Source organism: Pelodiscus sinensis, unplaced genomic scaffold (assembly GCF_049634645.1).
Source record: "Pelodiscus sinensis isolate JC-2024 unplaced genomic scaffold, ASM4963464v1 ctg174, whole genome shotgun sequence".
In the NCBI taxonomy this organism is placed as follows: Eukaryota; Metazoa; Chordata; order Testudines; family Trionychidae; genus Pelodiscus; species Pelodiscus sinensis.
Window position 1 is genome coordinate 156,394 of NW_027466019.1, and position 11,708 is coordinate 168,101.

Here is an 11,708-nt window from a genome sequence, read left to right on the forward strand (position 1 = left end):
GCCAGGTGTGACGTAGTGGGGGTACCTGGCTGGTTTCTATGCTGCTGGCTCTGGGGTGGCCCCACTGGCTGCCGTGGGTACCAGGACCCAGCCAAACAGGATGAGTCACTATGCAAACCAGTGGCCAGACACCCCCCATGGGGAGGAACAAAGGAAGGTGGAATGCGGCCCTGGCTGGGGGGCAGGGCTGGAAGTTAGTGAGTTAGTTACTGTGGGGGAGCATGGAGGAGACAGCCTAGGGAGAGGAGCTGGAGTTTAGGGGCCCAGTCTCCCCCCAACTCAAGGGGGCCTGAGGCATCCTAGCCCAATTCTGTGACCAGACTACATCTGTGCTGTGCTGTATCCTGGAGAGGCAATAAACCACCCTCAATTCCACTGGCTGGTGCAGTCTGTCTGTGCCATTTCGGGGTGCAGGAGACGGGGAACCCCCAACGCGCCGTCACACTGGTGTCAGAAGTGGGATGCACTGCACCCCGTGGATGGAGCTCCCAGCGGTGAGCGACAAGGCGCAGTAGAAGCAAGAGCCCTGGAGCCAGGCGTGCTGGAGACAGAGCGAAGCGGTTCCTGGGAATCGTGGGGCGCTGCAGCACTAGACTGGTGAGTCTGCACCGAGGGGCCCAGCGGGCAGATGGCCTACGCCCGACTCTTGAAGGCAGAGCTGGTGGGGCTGTGCAGAGAGAGGGGCTTGCCTGTGCAGAAAGCAACCAAGGCCCAGCTGATTACCCAGCTGGAAGAGAATGACCAGCCACAGGGCCAGGATCTTGTCCCCAGGGGAAGCAGCCAGACCCCCCCCCGAGAGTGTGTCAGGCTCAGAGAGGGGGAGGAGCGCTGGAACCCACCGGAGAGATGAGACAGCGTCTCCCGGGAGGCCTGCAAGCCGTAGCCCATCTAGGGCAGGGGCCAGCCCAGCGGAGCTGCGGCGCCTGGAGATCCAGCTGCGGATGAAGGAATTGGAAGTAGAGGACCGAGAGAGGGACCGCCAGGACCGAGAGGAGGAGCGCCAAGATCGAGAGAAGGAGCGCCAAGATCGAGAGAAGGAGCGCCAAGATCGAGAGAGGCAGCGACAGCATGAGCTGGCCATGGCAGAGTGGAGAACCGGCGGGGCACCAGCTGCGCCAAGTGCGGATGGGCCCCAGGGTCCCAGGACTGCCAGACGCTTGGAGAGGCCCGTGGTGGCCCAACTGAAGGACGTGGGTGACATAGACGGGTTCCTCAGCTCCTTTGAGAGGGCCTGTGGACTGCAACGGGTTCCCCCAGCTGACTGGCTGCAGGAGCTCATCCCCGCACTGAGCCAGGAGGCGGCCGGAGTGCTCAGTCAGCTGGAGGACCTACAGCCAGGGGATTACAACCGAGTCAAGGAGGCCCTGCTGCACAAGTTCGGGCTGACCCCCGAGATGTACAGGAAGAAGTTCCGGGGGGTACAGAAAGGGCCACGGGAGACCTATGTGGACCTGGCCTCCCACCTGTCGCAATACGGCCGCAAGTGGGTGTCTGGAGTCGGAGCCCAGACCGCAGAGGAGCTGCTCAAGCTGGTCATGATGGAGCAGTTCTATGAAGTGTGCCCACCCAAACTGAGGCTGTGGCTCAAGGACCGGAGACCAGAGAATCCCCAGGAGGCCGGGAGACTGGCGGACGAGTTCACGGAGAGCCGGTCCGGGTGTGAACGGGAGTCCCGGAGAGAAAGGGAACCGCGCAGAGACCGGATCTCGGCTGAGAGACGGAGGGAGTCAACTACGGGGCGAGACCAAGGAACAGGTCGTCTGCGCCCCAGAGAACCAGCCAGGGCCTGGACAGAGACAGCCCAAAGCCTAACTTGCCATCGCTGTGGGCAAAAAGGCCACAAGAGGGCTCAGTGCACCAGGTCCCAGGACCGGGGACTTTCCAGGGTTAACTGGCTGGGGCTGGGGGAAGGGCAGGCTGCCCCAGAGGCAGGGGCTGGCAGGCAAACCTCAGCTCAGAGAGAGGGGAAGGATGCTCAGTGCACCTCCCCTGGGAGGTCTGATTCTCAGGAGGCGGATTTCTCCGTGTACCGGGTGGGGGCAGGACGGCCCCTGCGGAGCGAGTGCCTCATACCCCTGGAGGTGGATGGTAGGAAGGTGACGGGCTTCTGGGACACGGGGGCGGAGGTGACTCTGGCCCGATCCGACATAGTGGCCCCGGAGCGGATACTACCCCACGCGCAGCTGACCCTGAAGGGCATAGACGGGTCCCCGTTTAAGGTGCCTGTAGCCAGGGTGCATCTGAAATGGGGGGCCAAGGAAGGCCTCAAGGAAGTGGGGGTGCACCCGCACTTGCCCACCGAGGTGCTGATGGGGAATGACCTAGAGGAGTGGCCCCATGAATCCCAGCGGGCTCTAGTCACTACCCGGAGCCAGAGCCGGCGGGGGGCTGACAACGTGGGTCCAGGGAAGGACTCCTGGCAGCGTCCTCAGGGTCCCATCCCAGTGGACACGGGGTCCAGCCAGGCTGGGACTCCGGACCTAGGCAGAGGTGGGGGACAGGTCCCGATCCCTGCCTCAGCAGCTGAATTCCAGGCTGAGGTGCGGGCAGACCCCTCCTTGCAGAGGCTGAGGGACCAGGCTGGCCTCCGTGCAGCTCAGCCCCGGGGGAGAGGTGGCCAGGAGAGATTCCTGCGGGAGCGTGGGCTCCTGTTCCGTGAGTGGCTCCCCCCCAGGAAGGCGAGGGCATGGGGTGTCCAGCGGCAGCTGGTCGTCCCCCGAAAGTATCGCCTCAAGCTGCTGTATTTGGCCCACGATTCCCCCGTTGGGGGCCACCGGGGGATCCGGAGCACCCGGCTGAAGCTGCTCCAGCACTTCTATTGGCCGGGAATCTTTACAGCCGTGCAGCGGTACTTCCGGTCCTGTGACTCCTGCCAGAGGGGCGGGAAGGCCCAAGACAGGAGGAAAGCGGCTTGGGGGTCTCTACCCCAGATAGACCCTCTGGGCTGGCTGAGAGAGTTATGGGAGGGGAAGTCCCCCCTGGATGGAGCATCAGGGATGGAAGCTGCCCTGGCTGTCCAGCTCACTGGGCTCATGGCCCCGGCCCGAGAGACCCTGGCTAGAGATCAAGGCCAGCGGAAGGGTGGGTGTGACCCCCGAGGACAGGCCTGTGCCAGTCGCCCTGGAGTGGGGTGGCGAGTGGACGGAGGAAACCAGCTCATGTGGGGCCTCGCCATGGGCGGCCCGAGTCAAGGGGAGCACCCATGTCCCCAGGGCGGGTTCCCACGCAGAGGACCCGAACTTCCCTAGGTCACGAGCGGAGTGACCCTGCTCAGTTCGCTCTCGGAGGGGGGAGAACTGTGACGTAGTGGGGGTACCTGGCTGGTTTCTATGCTGCTGGCTCTGGGGTGGCCCCACTGGCTGCCGTGGGTACCAGGACCCAGCCAAACAGGATGAGTCACTATGCAAACCAGTGGCCAGACACCCCCCATGGGGAGGAACAAAGGAAGGTGGAATGCGGCCCTGGCTGGGGGGCAGGGCTGGAAGTTAGTGAGTTAGTTACTGTGGGGGAGCATGGAGGAGACAGCCTAGGGAGAGGAGCTGGAGTTTAGGGGCCCAGTCTCCCCCCAACTCAAGGGGGCCTGAGGCATCCTAGCCCAATTCTGTGACCAGACTACATCTGTGCTATGCTGTATCCTGGAGGAGCAATAAACCACCCTCAATTCCACTGGCTGGTGCAGTCTGTCTGTGCCATTTCGGGGTGCAGGAGACGGGGAACCCCCAACGCGCCGTCACACCAGGGCAGTGGGGGGGGGATCGAGGCCAGCGGTGTGTGGCCAGGGCAGTGTCAGGGGGTCTAAGGAAGAGATGGGGGGCCAGAGCAAAGTGTGTGTGGAGGGGTCTAGCGCAGACGTGTGGGTCCAGGGCAGGGTGGGGGGAGTCTAGGGAAGAGATGGGGGCGGGGCCAGGGCAGGGCAGGGGGGTCCAGGGCAGGGTGGGGCGAGTGTAGGGCAGAGATGGGGGCGGGGCCAGGCCAGGGCAGGCCAGGGGGGGGGTCTAGGGCAGAGATGGGGGCGGGGCCGGGCCAGGCCAGGGCAGGCTGGGGGGGGGTCTAGGGCAGAGATGGGGGCGGGGCCAGGCCAGGGGGGGTCTAGGGCAGAGATGGGGCCAGGGCAGGGCAGGGGGGGGGGTCTAGGGCAGAGATGGGGGCGGGGCCAGGCCAGGGCAGGGCAGGGGGGGGTCTAGGGCGGAGATGGGGGCGGGGCCAGGCCAGGGCAGGGCAGGGGGGGGGTTCTAGGGCAGAGATGTGGGCGGGGACAGTGGCAAGACGGGGCGGGGCCGGCGGTGGGTGGAGCACTGTAGTGACAGCGCCCTAGCCCCGCCCCTGAGCTCTGCGCAGTTCCAGCCCCACCCGAGACGTCATAGCATCGTTTCCAAGAGACACGCGCCACGCACGTGACGCGAAGGGCGGAGCCGGCAGTGGCCGGGCCTGGCCGCGCGGGGCACGGCGGGAGCTGTAGTTCTTCCCGTTGCCACGGGAACAGACCCTGCCCAACCCGGAAGTGGGCGGAGGCGGCTGTAAGATGGCGTCCCCTCCTCAGGGGGGCCCGATGGCGATCGCCATGCGGCTACGGAACCAGCTCCAGGCCGTCTACAAGATGGACCCGCTCCGCAACGAGGTGAGGGACCCGGGCCCCGGCCCGGCCCGGCCCGGCCTGGCGGCGGGCGGCACAACGCGCATGCGCGGGCGGAAGAGGCACTCCCGCGCCGGAGTGGGCAAGGGGATGGTGTCGCGCATGCGCACCACTGAATGGTGGGCACGTGCCGGCGGGGCCGGGTCGGAGGAGGGCTGGCCGTGCGCATGCGCGGCCCTGGGCGCTAGTGGGCGGGGTGTAGGGTGTAGGCCCCGCCCCCAGTCGGGCCGGGGCAGAGTTAAGGTGATGTCAGTGTGAGGGTGAGGCCCTGGGGGAACCAGCTGTGGAGCCCCCCCCCCCGTCCCTTGGCGGATTGGCCCAGCCAGGGCCCCTGGGGCTGGGAGCGGCGCTGTGCGGGGGGGCCGAGCGAGTCCCTGCTCACAACCCCAGAAGTGCAGGTCCCGAGGCTGCCGGCCCCTCCCCCGAGGCTGCCGGCCCCCCTGACCCCGACCCCGAGGCTGCCGGCCCCTCCCCCGAGGCTGCCGGCCCCCCTGACCCCGACCCCGAGGCTGCCAGTCCCCCCCCTCCCCCGAGGCTGCCGGCCCCCCCCTCCCCTCCCCCGAGGCTGCCGGCCCCCCCCTCCCCCGAGGCTGCCAGTCCCCCCCCCTGACCCCGAGGCTGCCGGCCCCCCTGACCCCGAGGATGCCGGCCCCCCCTCCCCGACCCCGAGGCTGCCGGTCCCTCCCCCCCCGACCCCGAGGCTGCCAGTCCCCCCCCTCCCCCGAGGCTGCCGGCCCCCCCCCCTCCCCCGAGGCTGCCAGTCCCCCCCCCTCCCCCGAGGCTGCCAGTCCCCCCCCCTCCCCCGAGGCTGCCGGCCCCCCTGACCCCGAGGCTGCCGGCCCCCCCTCCCCTCCCCCGAGGCTGCCGGCCCCCCCCTCCCCCGAGGCTGCCGGATCCTGGCCCCCCCCCCAGCCCCCGAGGCTGATGCCCTGTGAGCGAGTAAGGACTTCAGGCGGCCCTGCCATGGGCACAAGCCACATGGGGCTGTGGGTGCTGGGGCTCCGCTGCCCTCACTCAGCCCAGGGGGCCTAGGGCCACAGGCAGACCCTGGCCACTCTCCTGCGCTCCCTGGCCATGTGGTGAGAGCACGGTGTGACGGCGCGTCAGGGTCCCCCCGATCCTACAGCCCCGGAGCAGCCAGAACAGGCTCCGCCAGCCAGTAGAACAGGGGGTTATTGCTCCTCTGGGATCCAGCCCAGCACAGACGTGACGTGGCCCAGGAGGCAGGGCCAGGATGCCTCAGCCCCCTTGAGATGGGTCCCTGGGCCCCTGCTTAGACTGTCCCCTTCATGGTTTGCCCCAGTGGAAACTGACCCTTCCCCCGAACTCTCCCTTCCTTTGGTCAGTCCCTGCCCTCAACAGGTAGAATGGGTTGGGTCTTTGTCTACCTGACCTCAGGGCCCTGCTACAGACACAGGCCAGCAGGGTCACCCACTGCCCGACCTGCCCAGCCAGAGCGTACTGCCTGCCCCCTGCATCACACACGGCTGCCCCATGAGCCAGCGACCTGCCTGCCGAGGTGCAGGGACTGCGGGATGGTGCTGAGGGACACAAGCAGAGGAGGGAAGCCCAGGGCTGGGCTCTGGGGGCCTAGGGACATGGGGGCAGGCTGGGACACATGGGCTGCAGTGCAGGGCCCAGTGGCTGGAGTTGTAGTGGCTGTGAGGCCAAGGGGTTGAGAGGCTGTGGGGCAGGGTCAAGAGGCTGGGATCTCAGGGGCAGAGCGGCTGTGGGGCATAGCAGCTTGGGTGTGGTGCTGGGGTTGCAGAGGCTGTAAAGCCAAGGGGCAGGGCCGTGGGGAGGGGCTGTGAAACTGAGGGGCCGAAGGCAGGGCTATGGAGTGTGGCGGTGAGGGACAGGGCCATGGGGCAGGATGGAGGGACAGAGCCGTGGGGCAGGATCACAGGGAGGACAGAGGGGCGGGGCTGCAGGGGCAAGGTCACGGAGGATGGCGGGGCGGGGGCAGGGCCACAGGCAGGACGGCGGGGGCGGGAGCACAGGCAGGACGTGGGGGGCGGAGCCGGGGGCGGGGCACAGGCAGGATGCGGGGCCGGAGGCTGGGCACAGGCGGGGCAGTGGGGCGGGGCACAGGCAGGACGCGGAGCCGGGGGCGGGGCACAGGCAGGATGCGGGGGCGGGGCACAGGCAGGACGCGGGGCCGGAGGCTGGGCACAGGCGGGGCAGTGAGGCGGGGCACAGGCAGGACGCGGGGCTGGGGGCGGGGCACAGGCAGGACGCGGGGCTGGGGGCGGGGCACAGGCAGGACGCGGGGCTGGGGGCGGGGCACAGGCAGGATGTGGGGGCGGAGCTGGGGGAGGGGCACAGGCAGGATGCGGGGCCGGGGGCGGGGCACAGGCAGGACGCGCGGCCGGGGGCGGGGCACAGGCAGGACGCGGGGCCGGGGGCGGGGCACAGGCGGGGGCGGGGCCGGGGGCGGGGCACAGGCAGGACGTGGGGCCGGGGGCGGGGCACAGGCAGGACGCGGGGCCGGGGGCGGGGCACAGGCAGGGGGCGGGGCTGGAGGCGGGGCACAGGCAGGGTGGCGGGGCCGGGGGCGGGGCACAGGCAGGACGCGGGGCCGGGGGCGGGGCACAGGCGGGGGCGGGGCCGGGGGCGGGGCACAGCAGGATGTGGGGCCGGGGGCGGGGGCACAGGCAGGGGGCGGGGCCGGGGGCGGGGCACAGGCAGGGGGCGGGGCTGGAGGCGGGGCACAGGCAGGGTGGCGGGGCCGGGGGCGGGGCACAGGCAGGACGCGGGGCCGGGGGCGGGGCACAGGCAGGCCGGGGGCGGGGCACAGGCAGGACGCGGGGCCGGAGGCGGGGGGTGGGGCCGGAGGCGGGGCACAGGCAGGATGCGGGGCCGGAGGCGGGGCACAGGCGGGGGCGGGGCCGGAGGCGGGGCACAGGCAGGACGCGGGGCCGGAGGCGGGGCACAGGCGGGGGCGGGGCCGGAGGCGGGGCACAGGCAGGGGGCGGGGCCGGAGGCAGGGCACAGGCAGGACGCGGGGCCGGAGGCGGGGGTGGGGCCGGAGGCGGGGCACAGGCAGGATGCGGGCCCGGAGGCGGGGCACAGGCGGGGGCGGGGCCGGAGGCGGGGCACAGGTGGGGGCGGGGCCGGAGGCGGGGCACAGGCAGGGGGCGGGGCCGGGGGCGGGGCACAGGCGGGGGCGGGGCACAGGCGGGGGCCGGAGGCGGGGCACAGGCAGGATGCGGGGGCCGGAGGCGGGGCACAGGCGGGGGCGGGGCCGGAGGCGGGGCACAGGCAGGACGCGGGGCCGGAGGCGGGGCACAGGCGGGGGCGGGGCCGGAGGCGGGGCACAGGCAGGGGGCGGGGCCGGAGGCGGGGCACAGGTGGGGGCGGGGCCGGAGGCGGGGCACAGGCAGGGGGCGGGGCCGGAGGCGGGGCACAGGCGGGGGCGGGGCACAGGCGGGGCTGGAGGCGGGGCACAGGCAGGACGCGGGGGCGGGGCCGGGGGTGGGCCGAGGGGCCGCTGACCTGTCCCTGGCAGGAGGAGGTGAAGGTGAAGATGAAGGAGCTGAACGAGCACATCGTGTGCTGTCTGTGCGGCCGGGTACTTCATCGACGCCACCACCATCACCGAGTGCCTGCACACCTGTGAGTCCTGCCCCAGGGCCTTGGCCGCGCCGGGAGCTGCCTTGGGCCTGGCGGGGGGCCCAGCAGCTGCCCCATGGGGGGGGGGGCAGGCCAGGGTCACCTCCCCCCACCCCGCTTTCTGGGGTTGCCTGCCCAAGAGGCGTGCGTCCGTGTAGCCAGCGGGTGGCAGCATCGCGCCACCTCCAGTGGCTGGGCTGGGGGGCAGGGCCAGTGGGCGCGGGGTGTCCAGCCCGCGGGGGGCCCCTTGGGCAGGAAGCGGCGGGTTGGGGGGCCGGGCCCCTCCAGTGGCTGGGCTGGGGGGCAGGGCGCCGTGGGGGGCCCCTGGGCAGGAAGTGGCGGGTTGGGGGGCCGGGCCCCTCCTGTGCTGGGCTGGGGGGCAGGGCCAGTGGGCGCGGGGTGTCCAGCCCGCGGGGGGCCCCTTGGGCAGGAAGCGGCGGGTTGGGGGGCCAGGCCCCTCCTGGGCTGGGCTGGGGGGCAGGGTGCCGCGGGGGGCCCCTGGGCAGGAAGTGGCGGGTTGGGGGGCCGGCCCCTCCTGTGCTGGGCTGGGGGGCAGGCCAGTGGGCGCGGGGTGTCCAGCCCGCGGGGGGCCCCTTGGGCAGGAAGCGGCGGGTTGGGGGGGCCGGGCCCCTCCTGGGCTGGGCTGGGGGGCAGGGCGCCGCGGGGGGCCCTTGGGCAGGAAGCGGCGGGTTGGGGGGCCGGCCCCTCCTGGGCTGGGCTGCTGCCACCAGGCAGGGCCAGGCCGGTGCCCCGGGCGCTGAGCCGGCCTCCCCGCAGTCTGCAAGAGCTGCATTGTGAAGTACCTGCAGACCAGCAAGTACTGCCCCATGTGCAACACCAAGATCCACGAGACCCAGCCGCTGCTCAACCTCAAGCTGGACCGCGTCATGCAGGACGTGGTGTACAAGCTGGTGCCCGGCCTGCAGGAGAGTGAGTGGGGGCCGTGCCGGGGGGGGGCCGTGCGGGAGGGGTCGTGCCGGGGGGGGGGGGGGCCGTGCCGGGGGGGGGGCCGTGCCGAGGAGGGGGGGGCCGTGCCGAGGGCGGGGGGAGACCAATGTGCCCGCCTGCAGCCATCTCTCCAAAGGGCTGGGCCTGTGCCTGGGAGGCGCCTAGTTAATGTCCCTGCTTCTCAGCCCCTGCCTGGCCCCAGCTCAGCCCCCTACAACAGCATGCACCCCATGGGCCGGGCTGGGGGACCTGGAGGGAGGGGGGCGGCTGGGGGACCTGGCAGGGGGTGCAAGGCCGGGGGCCCTTGTAGGTCGGTGGGCAGTATAGGGACCTGAAGCGGGTGGCTGGCGGGCCCGGCGGGAGGGTCTGTGGACGGCCCGGGGACTGGGTGTGGGCGGCTTGGGGGGGGAGGGGCAGCCGGGGGCCCGGTGGGGTGGGGGTGGGGGCCCGGGGGCTGGGTGTGGGCAGCTGGGGAGGGGAGGGACGGCCGGGGGCCCGGTAGGGTGGGGTGGAGGGCCAGGGGCTGGGTGTGGGCGACTGCGGGGGGAGGGGCAGCCGGGGGCCCGGTGGGGTGGGGGCGGAGGGCAGGGGGCTGGGTGTGGTGGGGGGGAGGGGGGAGGGGAGGCCTGGTGGGGTGGGGGCCGGGAGCTGGGTGTGGGCGGCTGGGGGGGGGGAGGGGAGGCCGGAGGCCCGGTGGGGTGGGGGCCGGGAGCTGGGTGTGGGCGGCTGGGGGGGGTGGGGGACCGGGGGCCCGGTGGGGTGGGGGCCAGGAGCTGGGTTGTGGGCGGCTGGGGGGGGTGGGGGGCCGGGGGCCCGGTGGGGTGGGGGCCGGGAGCTGGGTGTGGGCGGCTGGGGGGGGTGGGGGGCCGGGGGCCCGGTGGGGTGGGGGCCGGGAGCTGGGTGTGGGCGGCTGGCGGGGGTGGGGGGCCGGGGGCCCAGTGGGGCAGGGGCCCGGGGGTGCTCAGTGCCGTCTCCCTGCCCCCTGCAGGTGAGGAGAGGCGGATCCGGGAGTTCTACCAGTCGCGGGGCCTAGACCGAGTGACCCAGCCCAGCAGCGAGGGTGCGTTGCTCCTGGTGCCAGCGCACTGTGCCTAGCTGGGGGTTGATGGAGGGGGCGGGGGGTGGAGTTTGGGGGCCCTGCACCCCTGCTCTCTGGTCTGCTGCACCGTGCATGGGCTCCTGGCTCTCTGGGACGGGCTGTCACTCCGCGCAAGCAGCAGGCATGGCAGGCGGGACGGGGGGGGCCGCCCGGGGGAGGCGTGGCGGGACGGGGGGGGCCGCCCGGGGGAGGCGTGGCGGGACGGGGGGGCCGCCCGGGGGAGGCGTGGCGGGACGGGGGGGGCCGCCCGGGGGGAGGCGTGGCGGGACGGGGGGGGCCGCCCGGGGGAGGCGTGGCGGGACGGGGGGGGCCGCCCGGGGGAGGCGTGGCGGGGTGGAGGGGCCGCCCGGGGGAGGCGTGGTGGGACGGGGGGGGGCCGCCCGGGGGAGGCGTGGCGGGACGGGGGGGGCCGCCCGGGGAGGCGTGGCGGGACGGGGGGGGGCCGCCCGGGGGAGGCGTGGCGGGTGGAGGGGCCGCCCGGGGGAGGCGTGGTGGGACGGGGGGGGGCCGCCGGGGAGGCGGGGAGGCGTGGTGGGACGGGGGGGCCGCCCGGGGGAGGCGTGGCGGGACGGGGGGGCCGCCCGGGGGAGGCGTGGTGAGTGGTGGGGCCGCCCAGGGGAGGCGTGGCGGGACGGGGGGGGCCGCCCAGGGGAGGCGTGGCGGGTGGAGGGGCCGCCCGGGGGAGGCGTGGCGGGACGGGGGGGGCCCCCGGGGAGGCGTGGCGGGTGGAGGGGCCGCCCGGGGGAGGCGTGGCGGGACGGGGGGGGCCCCCGGGGGAGGCGTGGCGGGACGGGGGGGCCGCCCGGGGGAGGCGTGGCGGGACGGGGGGGCCGCCCGGGGGAGGCGTGGCGGGACGGGGGGGGCCGCCCGGGGGAGGCGTGGCGGGACGGGGGGGGGCCGCCCGGGGGAGGCGTGGCGGGACGGGGGGGCCGCCCGGGGGAGGCGTGGTGAGTGTGGGGGGCCGCCCAGGGGAGGCGTGGCGGGACGGGGGGGGCCGCCCAGGGGAGGCGTGGCGGGACGGGGGGGCCGCCCGGGGGAGGCGTGGCGGGTGGAGGGGCCGCCCGGGGAGGCGTGGCGGGACGGGGGGCCGCCCGGGGGAGGCGTGGCGGGACGGGGGGGCCGCCCAGGGGAGGCGTGGCGGGACGGGGGGGGCCGCCCAGGGGAGGCGTGGCGGGACGGGGGGGCCGCCCGGGGAGGCGTGGCGGGTGGAGGGGCCGCCCGGGGGGGAGGGCGGTGGCGGGGACGGGGGGGGGGGCCGCCCGGGGGAGGCGTGGCGGGACGGGGGGGCCGCCCGGGGGAGGCGTGGCGGGACGGGGGGGCCCCCGGGGGAGCGTGGCGGGACGGGGGGGCCCCCGGGGGAGGCGTGGTGGGCGGGACTGAGCACCACGTCTCTCCCCAGATCCCGTGCTGGACACG

The 11,708-nt window shown here is 73.9% G+C and overlaps 1 protein-coding gene across 1 annotated transcript; it reads left to right on the forward strand.

Moving 5' to 3' along the window:
- Positions 1-4,359: 4,359 nt before the first annotated feature.
- PCGF1 (polycomb group ring finger 1) lies at positions 4,360-11,705 on the forward strand (the record flags this gene model as incomplete). Its single annotated transcript, XM_075918336.1, is given in 6 exon segments — positions 4,360-4,618; positions 8,142-8,198; positions 8,200-8,248; positions 9,023-9,175; positions 10,182-10,253; positions 11,692-11,705. Coding segments are annotated over 6 exon segments (441 nt in total), but the record flags the coding sequence as incomplete, so codon positions are not given.
- Positions 11,706-11,708: the final 3 nt, after the last annotated feature.